We start from the raw sequence: 21,850 nt of genomic DNA on the forward strand, positions 1-21,850 counted from the left end.
TTTCAAGTAGCCAATATGGTATTGTTAACTACAGTCACCATGCTGTACATTACATCCCTAGAACTTATTCATCTTATAACTGCAAGTTTGTAGCTTATACAATGCAGTCTTTTTATTAAAAAAATCTTTATCAGACTTTTGTTGTTGTTGTTGTTCTCCTGTCCTGTGATTCAGATAGAGCTGGCATCCATGCTTTACCCCTATCTTTATTATGAGGCATCCAACTGAGATGGGGGTGGAGGGATGAGGGTTAGGGGGGGAGACTTGACCACTGGTAGGTTATGGTGCCAGTGTAGGGGGACAGCCTGAAGAGAAGGAGTGATCACAGTTTGCTAACTTCTTAGTGACAACGGGATGCATTGATATTCCTTACCGGTATTTTAAATATTTATAAGAAGAGCTTAGCTCCTCCACCATGATGATCTGATTAGTAAAATTATGGGGCCACCTGAATCTCTTTTTTGAGTCATATAGTAATTATAAAAATGATTAATACCATGTGTCACAGGGTTCCTTGGGTTTAGACCCCAAATAGAGGAGTTAGGGATGCTTAGCTGGCTTTATTATCCCTTAGGTGGCTCATTATGTTAATGTACTTTTTCTCAGCAGGTTGGGGTTATAGTTGAGTGTCTTTGGTAAACCTCCCCTGTCGTGTTCCAGGCTTTGGAATCAAGAAATATTACTAATGCATTTTTTGAGGTTCTACCATGTGCCAGGCAACATGCTGAGTGTGAGTATCTATTGGTAAACCATTCCCCGTGGAATGTAGTCCAGTAGGCATGATAGCCATTAATGAAGGGATGCCACACAATAAAATGATTAGACACATAAAGACTTGATATTTACAAGAAGTACAGTGAAGACAACGTAGGGAATTCGAGCTGGTCTGGGATGGTCAGGGAAAGCTGGCCTGAAGGAGTAACGATTAAGCTGGTATCCACAGAAGAGAGAAAGAAGAGAGGTCACTGAAGATGAGAATATACCAAGGCGGGAAGGAACATGGCCGTGGGAAGAAGAGGCAGGAGGCTTGTGTGGCTGGAGTGGAGGATGAAGCAGGTGGGAGAGAGGAAAGACAGGTGAATGAAAACGTAAGCAGGAGTGCCAGGCGAATGCTATGGAGTGTCCTGATCAACTCTGCTGGGGCAAGACTCAATTTTATCTCCAGTCATATGTTGTGTGACCTTGGGCAAGCCATAAAACTTCTCTGTGTCTCAGTTTCTTTACCTGTAAAACGGGGGATTGTTATTTAGCTCAGGGGTTGTACAAATAGATTGTTCATAAATATTTCCCGAGTGAATACAGTGTCAGGCGCTGGGTGTATGATGATTTGTCCCTTTTCCACAGGCACCAAGCCCTGAGGTTCCACATATTGGCAAACAGTAGACATAGCACAGTGAAGAGTGTAGCATATGGAACGAGCCTGCAAGGCTGGGATCTCAGAACCGTGGACTCCTAGCCCAGTGTCTTTTAGAAAAATCATTTAAATTCCGTAAACCTTAGTTTTCTCATATGTAAAGTAGGAAAAATAATAATGGCTACTCCTAAAATTATTGTAATTAGATGATATGCGCAAAGCAGTTAACCCTGCACTTGGCACCATCGTAAGCCATACACGTGTTTGCTTTTTATCATTCAGGCTTCTGGAGCTAATGGAGGTTTAATGGGACATTATTGTGAACTTGTTCATGGAGATAGAAATCCCTTACACATTAAGTGGGGGTCTTCTGGTGTCCCTACCACTTCCTGCTTGTGATTTCTGCTGCTTTGAAAGTGCTTGGATCAATAACATCTGAAGTTCTCAAAGAAGGGCCCCAGGACCTAACAGTGGGATATGTGCCTCTCTCCACACAGTAGGAATTGCCCTGTGGACAGTTGACAGTTCTGCAATGGCAAATTTCCTCTCTACTTAGGAATGAAAAGCCAACTGTCATTTCAAATTAGCAAGTGTTGCTTTATCTTTCGGGGCCAATCTTAACCACAAGCTTATGTGGGACTCAGACTAGAAGGACGTGCTATGTCTATATCGAGGTTCTGCCACGTGTCGAGGTTCTTAGTGTACACATGCTGTGATTACGGAGACGTCACCTGAATTCACCATCAGTCAAGGCTGAGGCAGGCTGCCCTGGTGTGTTTGTTTTGTTCTGTTTCTGGCTGCTGCTGTTTTTGCTCTCTCAACTCACCGATCAGTGGAGAGTTCCCTCCAATGTTAGGTTGAGTAGATGCTTTCCTGCTGGACTTTTAGTGAGAGAGGCTTGCAGAGAAAGAAAAATGCCGGGATAATGGAAAACACCTGGGTGTTCACAGCCTCACAGCGATCCTGCAAGGAATGCCCTCTTCTCTCTATTTCTCCCGTCTAGTAAATGCTTATTCATCTTTTTTGACTCAGGCTCAAAGTTACATCCTGTACGATGTCATCCCCAGCCTCCCCGGGTCCCTTCCTTCCTTCTTTTATGCATTTCCCTACTCTGTTTTCACCAAGTAACTGTCTTGCTTATGTAGCTGTCCTGGATGCCAGAAACGGTTTTTACCTTTTTGCTGATACCTGGCACAGCGTAAACGCACGTATATGTTTGTTGACATTGAAAATCACCACCCTCCTCATCCTGTAAGTCAGGGAAAATGGAAATGAAGTTTCTTCTACATTAGGCAGAGAAGAGCTTGTGAACAGCATCGTTTAATTTCTCTCCTTCTCCATTCTTCAGCCTCCTCCCTTCACCTAACACGTTTTTACTGATGCTTCCTCATCACATTAGCATTTTTAGTGTTTCTTGAAAATTGACTAGGTAGAGCTATTTCATCCTAGTGGGGAAAGAAAGGAAATAAGGTAAGGAACATGAAACAAGATTATGGTAAGTGATACAAGGAAATAATTGATCACAATACATATACTATGATAAGTGGTATGAAGGAAGTCACCAAAGTGGCATTTTAGACATTAATGGGGGCCCTGTTGGAGGGAGTGACCAGAGGTTGCATTTGCAGTGAGAGCTGGAGGAGAAGGGAGAGGTAGGCAAGAGGCAATTTGTGTGTGACCGTGAAGGCCATGCGGAAGAGCCTGATTTTATCCTGGGAGCAATAGGAAGCCACTGGAGGGTTTTAGAGATGGAAATGATCCTGATTTCTGCTTTAAGAAGGGCACTTGGGCTGCTGCGTGGAGGATGGAGAAGGGAAGGTAACACGGAGACCAGTGAGGATGCAGTTGGAGAGATGATGGCAGCTTGGACAAGAGTTTGAAGAGTAGAGCTGGGAAGAAATGGACAGATGCCAGACATGGGAGCCCTCATGACATGCTCTCGGATTGAATACAGAGCGTGTAGGAAAAGAAAAAATCGAGGACAATTTCTAGTTTTTTGGCCTGAGGAAGTGGGTGGTTCCATTTACTAAGACTGGGAACTCTAGGAGATAAGAGAGGGCTGGGGGAGAGAACAAGAGCTCAGTGGGCGAATACAACTTGGTGTTAGATATTCGGATACTGAATATAGAGATATTCAGAAGGATAGTGCCTGTATGAGTCTGTTACTTAAGGGAGAGGTTGAGGTTGCAGATATAAGTTTGGGGGTCATTGGCCATCTGACTTGATGATATTCCCCCAGGGAGAATTGAATGAGAGGTGAGGATACCCATAACTGATCTGATATTCTTAACTCCCCCAGTAGGCATTGCTGATCAGTCATGGCCCTCTGCATTGGGCCTAAGCTTCAGGATCCTCTAATGAGCTCCCTGGGCAGCCATCAACAATCAGTTGATTCCTAATTGATGGGTAAAGTAGGAAGCAGCAAAAAGGAAAAAAAAGTAAACAACAAAGTTAAGCTCAAGAACCAAGTGTTTTTTTCCTGGCACTAAATTCTAGGTGAAATATATTATGAGACTCTTTGCCCAGCAGTAGTAATAATAAAAATAATATTAACAAACATTGGCTAATGATCCCTAGTTTACAAAGTGATTTGTTCGTACATTTAATTGGTTTTGAATATCATCCTGGAGAGTCTTCGGCTAGGATTCTGTAGAAGGCATAAAAGCATTCCCTAAGTGGCTGTCTCTTATCTCAGCCGTGGACAAAAGCTGACAGCATGCCACTTAGTAGTAAAGTAGTGAAAGCCTTTCTTTGGGCAGAAAGGCAAATGCCACTGAGGTAGGTTTTCTGTGGGTACAGTGTTTTTGGGTTGGGTCCCTCCTTGGAAGAGGACCAACCTTGCTTCCCACTGTCCATAGCCTAGACTTGAACAGCTGGAAGACTGGTGTTCTTTTCTGTGCTGCAAACTTGAAAGAGCAATGTATAGAATTATAGGAGATAAAGCTGGGGAGGCCCTGAGAAATCACCTAGTCCAACCCCCTCATTTTACAAATGAGAAGACTGAGGCCTGAGGTCAAGAATTCAAGGATTTCTTTTTGTTAAAAGCCACTCTCCAGGATGAGGTTCTTCAAGGTCCGAATACAAGTCTGTGATGTTGCCTGGCCCATGCAGCCTTTGCAGTTCTGTGTTTTTCTTTTCTTTTAAAAAAATTTTTATACAATTTTTAAAGGTTACTTTCCGTTTACAGTTATTACAAAATATCGGCTATAGTCTCTGTGTTGTACAGTACATCCTTGAGCCCGTCTTACGCCCTATAGCTTGTACCTCCCACTGCCCCACCCCTATGTACTCCCCACTGGTAACCACTAGTTTGTTCTCTGTATCTGTGAGTCTGCTTCTTTTTGGTTATATTCACTAGTTTGTTGTTTTTTTTACATTCCACATATAAGTGATATCATACAATATTTGTCTTTGTCTGACTTATTTTAATTTAGCATAATGCCCTGCAAGCCCGTCTATGTTGCTGCAAATGGCAATATTTCATTCTTTTTTATGGCTGAGTAGGATTCCATTGTATGTATATACCACAGCTTCTTTATCCATTCATCTGTTAATGGACACTTAGATTGTTTCCATATCTTGGCTATTGTAAATAATGCAGTTCTATGTTTTTCAAAGCTTCCTCGGGCAGTCCTGGAGAAATACCCAAGTAGTTATCGTACAGTCAGAGGACGTGGTCAGGGCATGAGAGAAGGCCACCAGACACGTCTTTGGTGTTCATTTGTCATCCTCTGAATAGTTTTCTCTAATTCAGCTCCTTTGGTGCCTACATTCTTCTGCCAGAAAGTATAGTGTAAAATAGTGACGTAATGCCCAGCTTATCATGACAAGGGTGAGCCTGAAATGAGGGATGTCTCTCATTATGCAGATGTTGCAGAAAGAAAGATTTGTGTCCAGGAGCAGGATTAGCTGACTCCCACACCTCTAGGCCGGCTGAATTGGCCTCAACTTTAATAAACATTTCATGAGGACAGTCATCCACTGCATGTTTACAGAGAAATTCCAGGCACGCTGTTGAATCATGAGCATGCCTTGTATTTATCCTTTAAGCAAAAGCAGAGTCGTCTGGCATTATTAGCTCTAGTAAATCTCTTCTGGGTACAAGGCAAGGACAGGTTTCCCTAGATGCACTGTGGAGAGAAAGAAGCTGTGGCCACGGGAAAAGGGAAATGAGAGACTGCTGAGTGGCACTGGATCCTATTAGACTCAGGATTCTCTGAATTTTGGACCCCATTTATCAGACTGCCTCTCGCCTTATTTTCAGCAGCTTAATCTGTTTGCAGCAGGCCAAATCGCTCCGTGTCCCATCACAATTCCTGTCAGAAAATCACTGGCTGGCCAATTGTGAACTTGTCAAAGTGACAAGCAGGCACGGTGGCTGAGACGGCATTTCCAGGCTTTGCCTTGAATGCGTGCAGCCGTGTGGAGTGGTGGGTGGCGCCTGAAAATGGAAAACTACTGACAAGAGGGGAAAAGGGAGACTGTACCGCGGATCCTCTGGACAAGGCATTTTTAACTGTGCATCTTTTCTCCTTTTCCTTCTCGTATTCCCTCTCCTCTTTCTCCGTCTGTATTTCTTCTTTCCTTCCTCTTCTCCTCCTCCACTTCCTCTTCTTTCTCCCTTCTGTTTCTCCTGCTCTTCCTTCTTGACTCGTAGATACAGAAAGAGAGATCCACGCAGCCCCTCATGTGAGTGAGAAATTAATTCAGCTGTTCCGGAATAAGAGTGAATTCACCTTTCTGGCCACTGTACAGCAGAAACCATCCACTTCAGGAGTGATACTGTCCATTCGAGAACTGGAACGCAGGTAAGAAAGAGCTTTCTACTTCTCAAAAATCTACCTAGCATTCATGGGCTATACAAAATGCCTTGGAATTTAGAGGGTGTAGCTCCAGGAAAATGTTCAGCTTGCTGAAGCCTTGTGACTTTTGAGCACATTCATGGACTTACTTCGCATTAAGATGTCTTTCTCACCTATTTTCTATCTCCTGATAGACTTTGCTCATATAAAACCACATGCTATCCATCTGATTTAGGCCATCAAGCAAGTTATATTTACCAACAACCTCCACTAAGCCTTCATTGTGTTTATTTTATGCAGGAACTGTGCTTGACGCTGGGAATATTAAGGTGAAAAATACAGAATTTTTATTCTAAGGATCACATCACAAAAGCTAGTAGGGAATATGGACAAATGAATGTCACGAAGAATTGTAGGTGCAGTGCTGGAAACTTGTGTTTAGGGAATAAAGGTAGTAGGCAATTCTGCTAAGCTTTGTAGTGAGCCAAGAAAGGGTTCAGAAAAGATGATGATTGTATAAGGAAATCAAGTGAGTAGATATTTGACAGGCTGAATGGGAAGGGGTAAGGAATAGGAAGAACAACATTCAAGGAAGAGGTTGTGACGATTTGGGGAAGGAACAGGTAAGTGGGTAAGTAGATGACACATAAAGTGTGTGGGGCAGGGGCTGAGGTCGTTGAGGCAGGCAGAGATAGGTGGTATTATAGAGGCAGGCGGAAACCAGATCATTCCAAAGCTCTGATGCTGTGTTGAAAAACTTGGACTAAAGTCTCCGTAGATGATGGGAAACTACATAATGGTTTTAAGTTTGAGAAAGATCACTCTATTCGGGAGTTCAAAGGAATGATTATTCGATAATCTAAGACAAGGGTGTAAGGTCCTTTCTGGGATATCCTGGTGAGCTGTGGCAAAGCAGAGGGTGAGGGGAAAGATTGTGTCTGCTAACCTCCATTCCCTGAGAGCCCCTCTGTTGGCCCCTGTAAGTGTGCTGGAAGCCTTCTCCCCAGACCGAAGCTCCTGGACAAGCAAACAGATCTCTTTCTCAGAGAGACTGGCGGTATTTCAGTCTGCTGTCTGTGTAGTGCCCTGGGGGTGACAGCCTGCCAAGGACTGTCTCTTCGACTATTACGGTCCCATGGGACCCAGGAGCTGGGCTCCAGAGCCAGGCAATCAAGGGTGTCCCGTGGGTGGCAGCTGTAAAAACCAGGGCACCGGATGGTATAAAAGCTCCCTTCTGGGAGATACTGAGCCTCTGGAGTTTGCAGAGGGAGAACGTCAAGATGGCACGGCTGCCAGTCTTCCTTCTGGAGAGTGTTCCAGCAGGTTCCTGGATGTGTGTGTTAGATTAGATGCCTGCCCCTCAGGCCAGTGCTTTATTACAGGCAAATGAGCTTCTTTCCCTTGAAGTCTGGGCACCAGAGGCTTCCGCTGATCTGGGCCCCGAGCTGGGTGAGTCCCAGTGTGTGAGCTCTTTTCTCAGGTCATTACAGCCTTGTGGGTCTTGTGGACACGAGCCCCTTTGGTTTTCGCAGCTAGATGTTGTGGAGGATTGTCTCTTAGGTGCAGGTGTTAAGAGTTGCGGTGCCTGATGTGAGGTTCAAACTCTTTGCTCCTTAAGGAGAAACTCTGGGTTTTAAGTTCCCTACTGACTCTGGGTCTCTGAACTGGGGCTGGGGTTTACAGTGAGATTATGTCTCACCTTATCCTATCTGCTTCGATGCAGTTTTTTTTTTTTTTTTTTTTTCCTAATTTGCCCCATGTGCTCAGCCAGCCTTTAGGTTTTTTCCAGAGGAAAATGTTCCATAGGTAGCTGTAGACTTAGTGTGGAGGAGGAGGTGCACTCAGGATGTACCTTTGTCACCATCCTGAACTGGAACCTCCCAGCCAATTTTATTTTTATTTATTTATTTTTGGCCGCTTTGGGTCTTCGTTGGTGCGCGCGGGCTTTCTCTAGTTTCAGCGAGCGGGGGCTACTCTTCGTTGCGGTGCATGGGCTTCTCATTGCGGTGGCTTCTCTTGTTGCGGAGCACGGGCTCTAGGTGCACGGGCTTCAGTAGTTGCGGCACGCAGGTTCAGTGGTTGTGGCACATGGGCTTAGTTGCTCTGTGACGTGTGGGATCTTCCTGGACCAGGGATCGAACCCATGTTCCTTCATTGGCAGGCAGATTCTTAACCACTGCACCACCAGGGGAGTTTCCCAGCCAATTTTAATTGAATACCAATTTTTTTTTTATATATACATTTTTTAAAAAAATTTATTTATTGATTTATGGCTGTGTTGGGTCTTCGTTTCTGTGCGAGGGCTTTCTCTAGTTGTGGCAAGCGGGGGCCACTCTTCATCGCGGTGCATGGGCCTCTCACTATCGCGGCCTCTCTTGTTGCGGAGCACAGGCTCAGTAATTGTGGCTTACGGGCCCAGTTGCTCTGCGGCATGTGGGATCTTCCCAGACCGGGGCTCGAACCCGTGTCCCCTGCATTAGCAGGCAGATTCTCAACCACTGCGCCACCAGGGAAGCCCTGAATGCCAATTTTATATTAATCCATTGAAAATACTTATGAAGTACCTACTCTGTTCTAAGTGCTATGCCACTTTTTGTGGGGAAGTGAAAGAAACAAAACCTAACAGAATTTGGCAATGTGGGAAGCAAGGCATGACCACATAAAAAACTAAAGAATAAAAAAGAGCTATTAATAGACAAGTAATAGACTGGAGTTACTAGGCAGTGTGTAGCTAACTTCAAAATTATGTGGCTCCCCAAATTTACCCCTGTACCCCTCCCTCCCCCCCGCAGGGGTGGACAGCAGTGGCAGAACACTGGCCCCCCCCCAAGCCCACAGAACAGTCACTGCCTAAGCAGAGGGTGGCAACTGGGGAAGGGCAGGGGACTGGGGAAAGACAGGTGGGCCCTGGGCACCAGGAGCAACCAAGCCAGTGGCTGAGAACTGGTCCCAGGGAGGTGGTAGGTGGTGGGAGGGAGCTGCACATGAACGGAGGCTCCAAGGGCCCAGTGCATGCTCCGCTGTCCCATCGGACTTCACTGACAAAACGCAAAGTCAAAGGTAGAATTACTGAGAATTTCAAGATGGTGACTGCAGAGCATTAAACCCCAAGTGTGGGTCCCTCCTGAGGGCAGGATCCTGTGCAAATGCACTGGTCACATGCCCATGAAGCCAGCCCTACCTTGACCTTGCAGCAGACACGGTGGTGCTCTCCCCTGACCCCCTCACATCTCTTGTGTAGGTTCTGTGTGCCCTTCACCTGGCTTCTATGGGCTTTGCTTCTGAAGGTTGGCACCTTCCAACTTGCCTCAGAGCACTGACCCTCAGCCTCTATAGCCCCTTCACCCTACTGTACTGAGAGCGGAAGTGTCTAGGAGTTCACTTCCTCCCCAGGCAGCCTGGAGTCAATGATTGACTCATGAGTGTGGGAGTATGGAAGCCTAGTTCCCTGGCCTTCGATGCCCGGAGGCCAGGCAGGCTCTGAGGCTTCATCCATCCCCCAGAGCAACCAGGGATCAGGCTGAGGCTGGGACTTCCTTCCCTCCGTCCCTCCCTCTCCTGGGAGCACTTCCTTAGGAAATCACTTGCTCTCAAATTCTCGTCAGGGTCACTACTGGGGAACCAGAGCTCAGATAAACCTTCCTTTTACTACTTTTTGATATATCAACCTAAATAGGTAAACTGAGGCAAAAATGATATAAAGGTGTTAAGTTCACTGAGTTCAGTACATTAGATTGGTGGTTAAGGAAGACCACATAGAGGGGAGACTCCTGAACAGGTAGCCTTCTGCAGGCGAGGGAAAGAGAAGGGTATAGAAGCAGGGAGAACGGTGTGGGCAGTCACACAGGGAAGAAATTCAGGAAATGAAATTTTTTTTTTTTTTTTTGGTTGTGGGGAGAGGTGCAGAGAACAGACCATTGGCTGGAGCGGAGGATCTTTCCATGTACATTTTCAACAGAGGTGAGGATCGACAGTTCTGTCTCTTTCCAGTGGTTAAGTGTGGCCTCAGCCTCAAAGGGATGTGATGGACCCTGATCCTTCTGTGGGGATGCAGGCAGCACAGTGAGCTGGTTGTCTCTGGGTCACCCTGGCAAAAGCGAGCTGGCATTTGTGTTGGTGAGCAGGTATGGGTTAGGGTCCACATGTTCTGTAGGCTGGGAGAAAGCACAGGTTCTTATTGCCCAAGGGTGGAGATGTCAAGTCAGTCTCAGCTTCACAGACATAGGAAGGTCATGTCCTTGCCCCATTGGCTTTGTGGCGTTGGGTGTGAGGGCCTCCTCAGTATGAGGGCCATACAAATGTCCAAGAATAGAGTGTGGGGCATCTTCAACTGCTTCTCAGTGGAAGCAGAGAACTTCCCAAAGCAAGTGAGAAGTGAGTGGAATGGCAACCGATATAGTAGAGCACTGGCTTCAGAGTCAGACATGATAGAGGCTGGAGTTTTGACTTCTAGCTTTGCAGTACCTGCTGTTTAATATCTTGGAACCTCAATATCCTTATCTGTAAATGGGGATAATAATCTGCTTTGCAGGATGGCCGTGAGGATGAAAAAAGATAGTGCATGTTAAGTGCACAGCTCTTAACAAATATGTATTTCTTCTCCTTGTCTAATCCTAAGTCTTGAAACTCTGTTTTATGGGTTTCTCTTTTGGAATCTAAAAAAGTCCAAATCTTACTTTAAGAAACGTTTTGAAAAGCCTTTTGTGTTGCCAGGAGAGTCATCTGAGGCCACCTTCTCTTACTTTCCTGGCCGGATTCTAATAGAACTTGAGGATCATTGAATGGAAATCATCTGACCATTTTTCATCGTAATAGGAAAACCTCAGGTCTTGACTCAAACAAAATAGATATAAAGAGGTAGAAAATAAGTTCCCCTCCACTTCTGAATTCTATGGTACCTTCCTCCATGTTTGTTTAGTCTAATCAAGGCAAGGTATAAAGGATTAACTCTGAATCTGTAATGCACTTGGCTGTGGGTACTAAAGATCTGGTTCCATGCTTAAGGAGATTAACATCTAGTTAAGGAGGCTCTCAGCATGCAAGAAATAGAGGGGATTATATATTTAGGAATTAGGCTTTTTATAATACAAAAGATGTTCCCATCTGTAATATGTGAGAATCTTTAGTCATTTTCAGATTTCTTTTTGTTTTCCAAGGTAACAGTGTCTAGAGAAGCAAATTGCCTTGTAGACATTTGGCATGCACATTTGACCAGGTATAGAAGTTGATCGGGCTCTTCTATATTCAGTAGCAGAGGATCCAGGGATTTGATAGACTGGATTGATAAACTGGAATCTATTAAGGATCTGATAGACTGTTGACTGGGAAGTCAGACACCCAGTTTTTTTCTTTTGATTCTCTCCTGTGTGATCCTCATTGCACCTCTCATGATCAAGGTGAATTAAATATGCATTTGCTACAAATAGGATATGATGGGCACTATTAGATTCCTAGCTGATTTTTTTGTTTGTTTTCACATTTGATTTTTTTAGTGTATTCGGAATTGTGCATTTATCAACACAATCAATTTTACAAGTTTTCATTACCTCTCGAAGAAATCCCACACCTCTTAGCTATCACTCCCCAATCTCCCCATGGGTCCCCCAGCCTTAGGCAATCACTAATCTACTTTCTGTCTCTGTGGATTTTCCTAAATGGAATCATACAAGGTGGCCCTTTGTAGCTGGCTTCTTTTATTTAGAATGTTTTCAAAGTTCTTTCGTGTTGGTAGTATGTGTCAGTAGTTCATTTCTTTTTTTTTTTTTGGCCACACGTTGTGGCTTGTGGGATCTTAGTTGCCCGACCAGGGACTGAACCTGCGCCTTTGACAGTGAGAGTGCAGAGTCCTAACCGCTGGACTGCCAGGGAATTCCCCAATTGCAGAATAATATTACATTGTTTGGACATACCACCTTTTATTTATCCATTCATCAATTGATGGGACACTGGAGTTGTTTCCACTTTTTGGCTATTATGAATAATGCTGCTATAAGCTTTCTTGTACAAGTTTTTTGTGTGGACATATATTTTTATTCTCTTGGGTATTTAACTAGGAGTTGACTTGCTGAATCAAGGGATCACTATGTTTAACTGTTTGTGGAATTGTCAGACTGTTGTTTTCAAAGTGCCTGCACCATTTTACATTCCCACCAGCAGTGTATGAGGGTTCCAAGTTCTCTCCATCCTTGTTAAAAGCTAGTTATTATCTTTCTTTCTGATTATAGCCATCCTAGTAGGTGTGAAGTGATATTGCACTGTGCTTTTGATTTAGATTTTCCTGATGGCAAATAATGTTGAGCATCTTTTCCTGTGTTTATTGGCTGCTATATATCCTCTTTGGAAAAATGTTTATTTAGATCATTTGTCCATTTTTTATTGGGTTGTGTGTCTTTATGATTTGGTAATAGTTATTTTATAGATACAAATCCCTTATCAGATGTGATTTACAGAATTTTTTCCCCCATTCTGTAGATTCTATCACTTTCTTCATGGTGTTCTTTGAGGCACAAAAGTTGTTAAATTTGATGTCCAGTTTTTCTTTTATTTCCTAATCCTGAGACTGAAGATTTATTCCATATGATTTCTTTAAAAAGTTTTATAGGTTTAGTTCTTATATTTAGATCTTTGATATATTTTGAGTCAATTTTTTTAATATGGTGTGAGATAGGGGTCCGACTTCATTTTTTTGCATGTGGATAGCCAGTTGTCCCAGCACCATTTGTTGAAGACCAATGACTTTTCTTGGTACCCTTGTTGAAGATCAGTTGACCATAAATGTGAAGACTTATTTCTGGACTCTCAAATTCTATTCCACTGATATATTTGTTTATTCTTATGCCAGTACTGTTTTGATTATTTGGCTTTGTGGTAAGTTTTGAAATTGATAAGTGTGAGCCCTCCAACTTTGTTTCTTGTTTCTTAAGATTGTTTTGGCTATTTCAGTCCTCTTGAATTTCCATATGAGTATTACGGCCAGCTTTTCAATTTCTGCAAAGATGTCAGCTGTACTTTCAAAGGGATTGCATTGAATCTGTAGATCATTGTGGGGAGTATTGCCATCTGAACAATATTAAATCATATGATCCGTAGATATGAAATGTCTTTCCATTTATTTAGGTCTTCTTTAATTTTTTCAACAGTGTTTTATTGTTTCAGAGTATAAATTTTGCAAGGCTTTTGTTAAATTGAAAGATTATTAAATATTCTTTTTGATGCTATTGTAAATGGAATTATTAATTTCACTTGTTTGCTCATTGCTACTTTATAGAAATGCAAATTGATGTTTGCATATTAATCTTGTATCCTGCAGCTTTGCTGATTTCATTTATTCTAATAATTTTTTAGTGGATTTCTTAAATTTTTACTTACAAGATCAGGTCATCTGCAAATAGAGTTTTATTTCTGTCTTATCTGAGTGCCTTTTATTTTCTTTCCTAATTGCCCTGAGTAGAACTTTCAGTACAATGTTGAATAGAAGTGATGGGAACAGATAATCTTGTCTTGTTTCTGATCTTAAGGAGGAAAGCTTTCAATTTTTCACCATGAAGTGTGATGTTAGGTGTGGATTTTCTTAGATGAGTTTAACCAGGTTGAAGAAATTTTCTTCTATTCCTACATGCTCTTATCAGGTTGAGGAGGTTCTCTTCCATTCCTTGTTGGTTGAGTGTTTTTTTTATCATGAAAGGGTGTTAACTTTTTTCAAGTGCTTTTTCTGCATCTATCAAGATGATCATGTGGTTTTATCCTGTTCTATTGATGTGGTGTATTATACTAATTGATTTTTGGATATTATACCAAGCTTGCATTCCTGGGATAAATCCCACTTAGTCATGTGGTATAATCCTTTTTATATATTCCTGGATTTGATTTGATAGTATATTAATTTCTGTATCTGTATTCATGAGTGAGAGATTGGTTTGTAGTTTTCTTTTGATGCCTTTTGTCTGATTTTTGTATTAGATTTTTAAACTTATGTGAGCTATGTGGAATAGTTTTTTTTTTTTTTTTTTTTTAACTAACATTTGCTATTTAGTGTACCATGAGCCAGGCATTTAAATGTTTTTTTTTTTTAGATGACGCCCCTTGATTTGTTAAGTGTACAATTTTGTAACTTGAAAATATTGAAAATTTTGTCTCTCTCATTCCAGTATTTATACTAGCTATGTCGCTCACATTCCAATGTTTATACTAGCTATCCCTTTTTCTTGTCTTATGATACTGGCTGGAATCTCCATAACAGTGGTGAGTAATAATCATATTAAAGACCCTCATTAAAGTCAGGAAGAAGACATCAGACAATCCTGTCTTTAATGTGTTCCTTATCTGTTTAAGCTGCTTAATATAATGTCTGGTAGTTTCTGATCTGTCAATCTATCTTATATATGTGTGTGTGTGTGTGTATATATATATATATATATATATATATACACACACACACACACACGCATAGTTATCATGTAAAGGAAATTTAGATCTATTTCTGATTTACTGAAAGGCCACAAGATCATGAACAGCTGTTACATGCTATTAAATCAATCTAGCTTATATATATAAATATGTATATATGTGTATATATAGTATGTATATGTATGTGTGTATATGGATATATATGTATATACATATAATCATCATGTAAAGGAAATTTAGTTTTCTTCCTGATTTAAAAGGCCAAAAAATCATGAACAGCTGTTACATTTTATTAAACACCCTCTTCAGGGTACCTTTTGAGATAATTATGTGTTTTTTCCCTTTCATTTATTAACATTAATTATGTTAATAAAGTCCATAATGTTGAACTATTTCTGAAATCCTTAAATTTATATTTAGTAATGTTTAGGATTTTTGCATCAATATTAATAATAGTAATATTAATAAAAATAGTAATAATAACTAATTACTGGAAGCATTGATAAATGCCATTGTTCTAAACATTTTACCTTAAACTCATTAAACACTTTTTAACTCATAAGTGAGATACAATAGGTTTTCCTGTGTACGTGATTTAATTCAAGGCTTTTTGAATTTTATGCTCTAGACTGGTTTAAATATATAGGCAATACCTCTTTTATAAATGATTCTGATAGAACTAGCCTGAAAATAATGTGGGCTGATAATTTGTGTCTGGGGAGGCTGGGAACTCTTTTATTACTGAAAATGTTCATTTTCCATCTCTTTTTATGGTATTGTTCTATTTAATTAATTTTAAGCTCTTCTGTGGACCAATTTACATTTTGTTGAAATCATATATTTCATTGAGATTGCCCCCTTTTTTGGGGCAAATAGTTGGACATTATATTCTTAATAAAATTTTTATATTTGTGGTTATATCTTCATTAACTTGTAATGTGGAATAATGTGTTTCCTTCTTGGTCAAGATCATCATGGATTGTGTAATTTATTGGCCTTTTTAATGAAGCAGTTCTTAAGTTTTATTGATCAAGTCTACTGTTTTTCACTTTAAATTCATTGATTTCTGCTTCTTACCTCTTTTTCGATCACTTTGGTATTTTTACTAGCTTCTTAGATGTTTAGTTCATTTGTTTTCACTATTTTCTGTTTACTAGTAAAATCACTGAAGGCTTTATGTTTTCTTATGAGTACCACTGAATATAGCCCACTGATACTGCTGTATACTGTTTTCCTTTTCTGTACTTTTCTATAATTCTTAATTTCAGTTAACTTCCTCTTTGATCCAAGTTAGAGGAGTATTAAAAATTTCAAAGTGATTAAATTAAAAAATACTTAATGGGTGACTCCTGGTTTTATTGTTAACTGAACATGTAAAACATGTGCTATAAGATATGAGATGGAAAACCTCTCTGGTACCTGTACGTGCTCAATGTTTTTGTTTTTTGAGGGGGAACATTTTAAAAGGATGGGTAGTTTTTGTGTGTATATAGATATAACTTTATGTGTAACAGTTGTGTTATTCAACTTCTCTGTGTTTTGATTTATGAACTTGAACTATGACATTCTGAGAGAGATAGATTAATAGCTTCTATTATGATTAGACTTTTGTCATATCCTCCTTGGATAGCTTTAAGGGCTAAGCCTGGAAATGTCATGCATTGCCTGTACCGCATTTTATTGACTAATACTGGGAAATTTGATCTAGCAGTGTGTCAAGGATGAGAAAACCTGGATATTGGAATAACGAGGCGGTCTCTGTTTTGATCGTCTGGGATGTAGTCTGTGCCCAAATACATGAAAGTATCATAGGTAAGAGACTGCATCACATAGGGGCTTTTTCCAGGTGGGACTCTGAGGTACATAGTATGTACTAAGCAACTATTAAGTGAATAGATGATTCATTTTCTCCAGCTCTGGTTAGGGCTGCTCCGAAATTTCATGGCTGATTTCAAAGGTTCACATGGAACATATTGTCCCAGGAATAGTACTGCCCTGGATGTACTGTATGTGGGAGGCTGCACAGGACAGTGAAAAGGGCAAAGGTGTTGGTATCTGGAGACTGAAACGAATAATTCCTTGGGATTTTTGTATAGGATTAGAAGTATTTGCAAAACATCTACCATAGTTCTTGGCACATAATTTAAAAAACAAAAAGCCATGATGGTGGTTTTTTTGTTTTTTTTTTAACATCTTTATTGGAGTATAATTGCTTTACAATGGTGTGTTAGTTTCTGCTTTATAACAAAGTGAATCAGTTATACATATACGTATGTTCCCATATCTCTTCCCTCTTGCATAAGGTGGAACTTTGATGCTGAGGGGAAAGAGGATACAGAGGAGTGGCCAGTTAAGCAAACAGCCACTTGACTCTAGTTAACTGGTTAAAGGAAAACAGTATCTATCACCCCAGTCTTCAGGTAGTGTTCAATTTCCAGTCAAAAGTCACCTTTGCTGATGAAGCACAATGGGGAAACCACATTCTGGATCTGAACACTTTCCCTCATGTGCACCACAGGAAGTCATCATCCACTGCCTTTTCCAAAGCTGTCATCCAGAAAAACTGCATTTACTGTTTTGGAAATCACTGTTTGCAATTTCTGCTAGGCTTCCAGCTATTCTCAGGTAAGGCCATTATTGAATTAGTGGCCGAAGAGTTCATTCAGTGGCTGAGTTTCCTTCAGTTAAAGGCAGGCATCTCTCTCCCTGGTGGGGTTCCGGCAGCCAGAGGTGGATCATTTGGGAGGTGATTCCTTAAACCAGGAGCGCATTTCTTGGCATAACAATATCTAGAAACTCCCTAGGTAACTGAGCCAAGTTGAGTTTCTATGAATACCTTGAGTGAGTAGATAAAATGAAATGGAAAACTTAAATATAAAGGCAATTGAAAAAATACCTGGAGGTAGCAATTGAAATAGACTCTTCCATGTAATGGAATGGGCACTCTGTTATTAATTCTCATCTATATTTCTAATTTGATGGATTTTTATTCTATTTTTTTTTTTTTTTTTTTTACTATATGCATAGAGCACGTTGGAGGAGCAACAAAGATGAATCTGTCTCGCTGAGCTATCTTAATAGCATTGCAGATTTAATGTTTATTTTTCCTGATTCAAGTGTGTTAATATGGAGCTTTGTTAATGGAAAGCTTAATTAACATAGATTAAATCTAATCAAACATTCTGCCGGTATACGCAACTCTATAAGATATAATGGTAAATCTTCTGTTTTTCAATTTTATTCCTAAATTATAGATAAAATTAAATCTAAGCATAATTATCTAGGAAGCTGAAAGCTAGGAGTCTAAGAAAAAGCTCCCTGTGGAACACTTCTATGAGGAGATGAAGAGGACATTTTTCGCTCTCCTCTTTTAAAGAATTTTGTATTTCGAAAGATACTCTTCAGTTTTCGGAGTTCTTGTGGTGGAAAGAACTACTTTCTACTTTGATGCCAGATAGACGTGGGTTCAATTCCTGGCTCTATCAATTACCAGACAGGTGAGCTTTTGCAGCTGCTTTTAATTTACCTCAAACTCGGCGTCCTTTCATGGAAAGTGAAGTTAATGATTACCATGTCATGGAGTTACTGGGAGGATTCTATAGAAGCACTTAGGTGAATAGTTCCTCAAGCGTCTCATTTTTCAAGGTGCTCACCAAATCTTATTTCCCTTCCTCTCCTCATGTTTGTTTGTAGATATTTCCTCATACTGTCTCAAATTCTTCAGAAGTGAAAAAGGTAGATACTGGGAATTTCTCATCGTTTGAAATAGTAATTAGGTTTTCACATCAAGAGATTGTTATATATAATCTAAAAATAGTGGTTGTCCTAATGGAATGCATTCAGTAGTTTCTAAGCAGCAGATTTATCTTCCTAATTATGGATGATTTAAGCTAATATGTAAATTATTTTGCACTTTCAGACAATTTATTGAAGATGTCAGAATGGAGGGATAGGAGGTGGAGGAAATTCCATAATAGTATTACATGGTTTGAACCTAGCCCAATAAAAAGCTTTTTTCATGGGTGATTAACAGTACATTTTTAGAAATTAAACTTATATAAACTTAAGTTTAATTCTTTCCTCAAGGATATATAGTGTAAGGCTTATATTAACAAAAAAAAGTAGGTGACTTCAGTTGTTAAATTGCTTACATTTGGGAAGGAAAGAAACAAGTTCAGATTGGAATCTTGTCCAAATGCAGATCTCTCTATGCTGCTTTCAAAGTATACAAATAGGTCTTCACTTTCCAAACAAATATGGGGAGGCTCTAGATTTAGAGCTGTGTTCCTTTTAGACTGTAACTCCCTCATCAACAACATTCAGGAAATATTAATGCAAATCTTTCAAATACCATGTGTGGTGCTAGATACTGCGGTACAATTGTGAAACATACAGGGATGGACATAGCCAGTTGATGAAACACCACAAAGTATGGTTAGTGCCCTGATAAGAGGAATACAGGGAGCACAGAGCAGGGTACCTTGACTTTCCCAAAAGAAGTTGGAAAGCCTTCTCACTGAGGGTTATGCTTAAGAGGCAAAGTAGAATGAGTAGAAATCAGGCAGAAGATGGTGAATGGAAGAGGGTTCTGGATGCAGCATGAGCAAAGGGGCGAGAGATGAGAGCGATCATGGTGCCTTAAAATAATTGAAGAAAAATTCCACGTTGTTGGAGAGTGGGCAGAGCATTAGGTAAGGAAGAAGGGGCGAGGTGTGGCCAGAAGTGAACTGGAGAGTCAGGCAAGAGGCTAGATTGTGAATGGCTTTCTAAGCAATGCATATGAGCTTAGCTTTTATTCCAAGGGCAATGAGGAGTCATGCAAGGGATTTAAGTACAGGTGCAGCACGATTAGATTTGTGTTTTAGAAAAATCGCACTGGCTGCTTAGTGGAGAATGGCGTGGAGGAGGCAAAATTGGAGACAGAAGGCCAGTTAGGACGTTGTTGCAGTTGTCCAGAATCTAGACTCTAGATAAGAGGATGGAGACCTGGACTAGGTCAGATAACAGTGGTGCAGATGAAGAGAAACTGATTAAGATAATTAGGAGGTAGAGTGAACTGGTTGTGGTTTTATGTCGGATGTGGTGGGGAGCAGAGAGGGAGGGGTCAAGGGTGATGCCCAGGGTTCTGGCTTGGGCTACTGGAAGGTACTGTGCCCTGAGCAGGCAGGATGAGGAGGTACATGACTTTTTTTATCCTTGTGTTTGCATGTCACATAGTATAGAGTTCCTTGAATTTGCTTTGCTCAAATTTTTAGTTAAATAAATTAACAAAAATAGAAGCTGAAAAGGATAAGAATGGATGGGAAATATTCTCTGGGAAATGCGATCACCTATTTCTGGAAGGAGGCTTCTTGAAGAAGGAAACAGCAGCTAAAAGTTAAATATGCATCATCTAGAGATGCTTCTAAATGCTAGGAGACAAGACACCTGGAATCTGGGTTTCCATCATTTTTATCTTTATGCCTAGCAGAGTGCAGACAGTTTCAAGGGAAAGTTTAAAGGCTGCAGTGAGCATTAGAAAGTAGTAATTTTCAGATAGAAATAAATGAATGGAAGGATTGCATGTTAAGAAAATGAGGAGGTTTTTCAGTAACACACTAATTAAATAAAATTTAAATCTTTGTCAGAAGAAAGGAAGCTGCTCAGATGACTTTGACCTTAATTGAGGACGAGAAGTATCATAGCAAGAGAGCATAACGTTTTGGGCAAATTGCTCATGCTTGCACATATGCTTATTAGATTTTGGATTGCACAGTGTTTGAGAAATGGAAAACCAGCAAGTGTAGCCATTAACCCTTACTTTCTTAGTAAAAAAGTCACAATTGCATTAATACTTATGCATAAAATCATTCAAGTTCAGTGGAATTCTCCTAGAGGATTTAAACTGTCATCTTTGACTTCCTTTAGAATTAGTAGTTGTGAAACACTTGCATGCCTGAGTAATAGGTATTTACTCATTTGGTTCTGTGGAGAGAAATGTGGAGAGATGGGCCTTGTCGCTGCTGAAAGATTTAACACCCTGACTTGCCAAGTTCTGGGTGGAAGGTATTCCAGACTGTCAGACCATTGATGAGAGTGGTACATTGGCAGGGATGCGGGGCCAGAAGTTAGAAGGCCTGGGCTCAAGTCTCTGCTCTGTCAGTGAATATCCAGGAGACCCTGGGCAGGCCCCTTCCTATGCCTCGGTTTACTTATCTGTCAAATTGGAATCTATTCATTATTCCTCAGATACTAGTCTGGGTCAGACACTAATCTGTGGGCAGGAGCGCTGATGGATTCTGCCATGGTGAAGAGGACATGCAAGGGACCTGATCTTGGGGAGCTTGCATTCTAGTGGGGCGAGTCAGATGGTAAATACAAAAATAAACCTAACTATACATGTCACGAGAGAAAATAAAACAGGGATGAGTGACAGGCCTGTGGGAAAGAGGCCAGAGAAGCTTTATGAAGATGGGGCATTTGAACTGAACCTAAGAGTGAGCCAGCTATGAGAAAATTGGAAAGATGTGTGTCCCGGGTATATGAGAGGGTAAGTACAAAGGTCCTGTGGCAGAAACCAGCTTGGCGTGCTCAGTGGGTAGACAGAGGGCTGGTGTATATGGAGTGTTATAAATAGAGGACTCAGTGAGGGAGTGGCTCTGGATGAGAAGCTAATAGTAATAGCTGCTGTGACAGTTTTGCAGTGTGAGGGGAAGTGCTTCGTAAATGACAAAGCATGATGTTTATACAGGCCGTATCATTTCTCGTCAGAAATCACTTATGGAGCACCAGCTGTATACAAAGAAAGTCTACCCATCCATGAGAACTGTTCCTTGGAAATCAAAATAATTTCATAATGTGCGAAGCTACAGCAGTTACATTTTTTATAGAGCAAATGAACTTGGTGTTTTTTTAAAAAAAATTGTTTAGGAACCACCCCTTCCCCCACAACCCTAAATTGATTGAATTGGTTGCTGATACTCATAGCTTGGTAGGAGTGAATTGGCTGTAAAAGTTATCAGTTCATCTGGAATCAACCAGAATGAGGTTCTTCTAGCCAGTAATAGCCTTTCCCGAGAGGTGGAGGGTCTTATCCCCAAGAATATGGGTATGGCACAGAGGTGCAGGATATGGTAATTGGTATGAGGCACAAAGAAGAGGTCCTGGGGCTGGAGTATAGCCTGCAGGGCAGGAATGGCAAAGAGCTGGTGTGGCGACCTTGGTGGGCTCCCCACGAGAGGCAGCCTTGTAGGGTTTGTTGATGAGCATGGACTTTATCTTATAGGATGAAGGTTGAAAGTGCAGGCCT

At 41.0% G+C, this 21,850-nt stretch overlaps 1 protein-coding gene across 2 annotated transcripts in view; it reads left to right on the top strand.

The window, feature by feature from the left end:
- Nucleotides 1–21,850, top strand: part of NELL1 (neural EGFL like 1) — an 862,938-nt gene that overhangs the window by 73,465 nt on the left and 767,623 nt on the right. For both annotated transcript variants that reach the window (XM_036862585.1, XM_036862586.1), the window contains exon 3: nucleotides 6,012–6,162. In XM_036862585.1, the coding sequence (XP_036718480.1) occupies nucleotides 6,012–6,162 (151 nt within the window). The remainder of the gene's footprint in view (nucleotides 1–6,011; nucleotides 6,163–21,850) is intronic.

Source organism: Balaenoptera musculus, chromosome 8, assembly GCF_009873245.2.
Source record: "Balaenoptera musculus isolate JJ_BM4_2016_0621 chromosome 8, mBalMus1.pri.v3, whole genome shotgun sequence".
Classification (NCBI taxonomy): domain Eukaryota; kingdom Metazoa; phylum Chordata; class Mammalia; order Artiodactyla; family Balaenopteridae; genus Balaenoptera; species Balaenoptera musculus.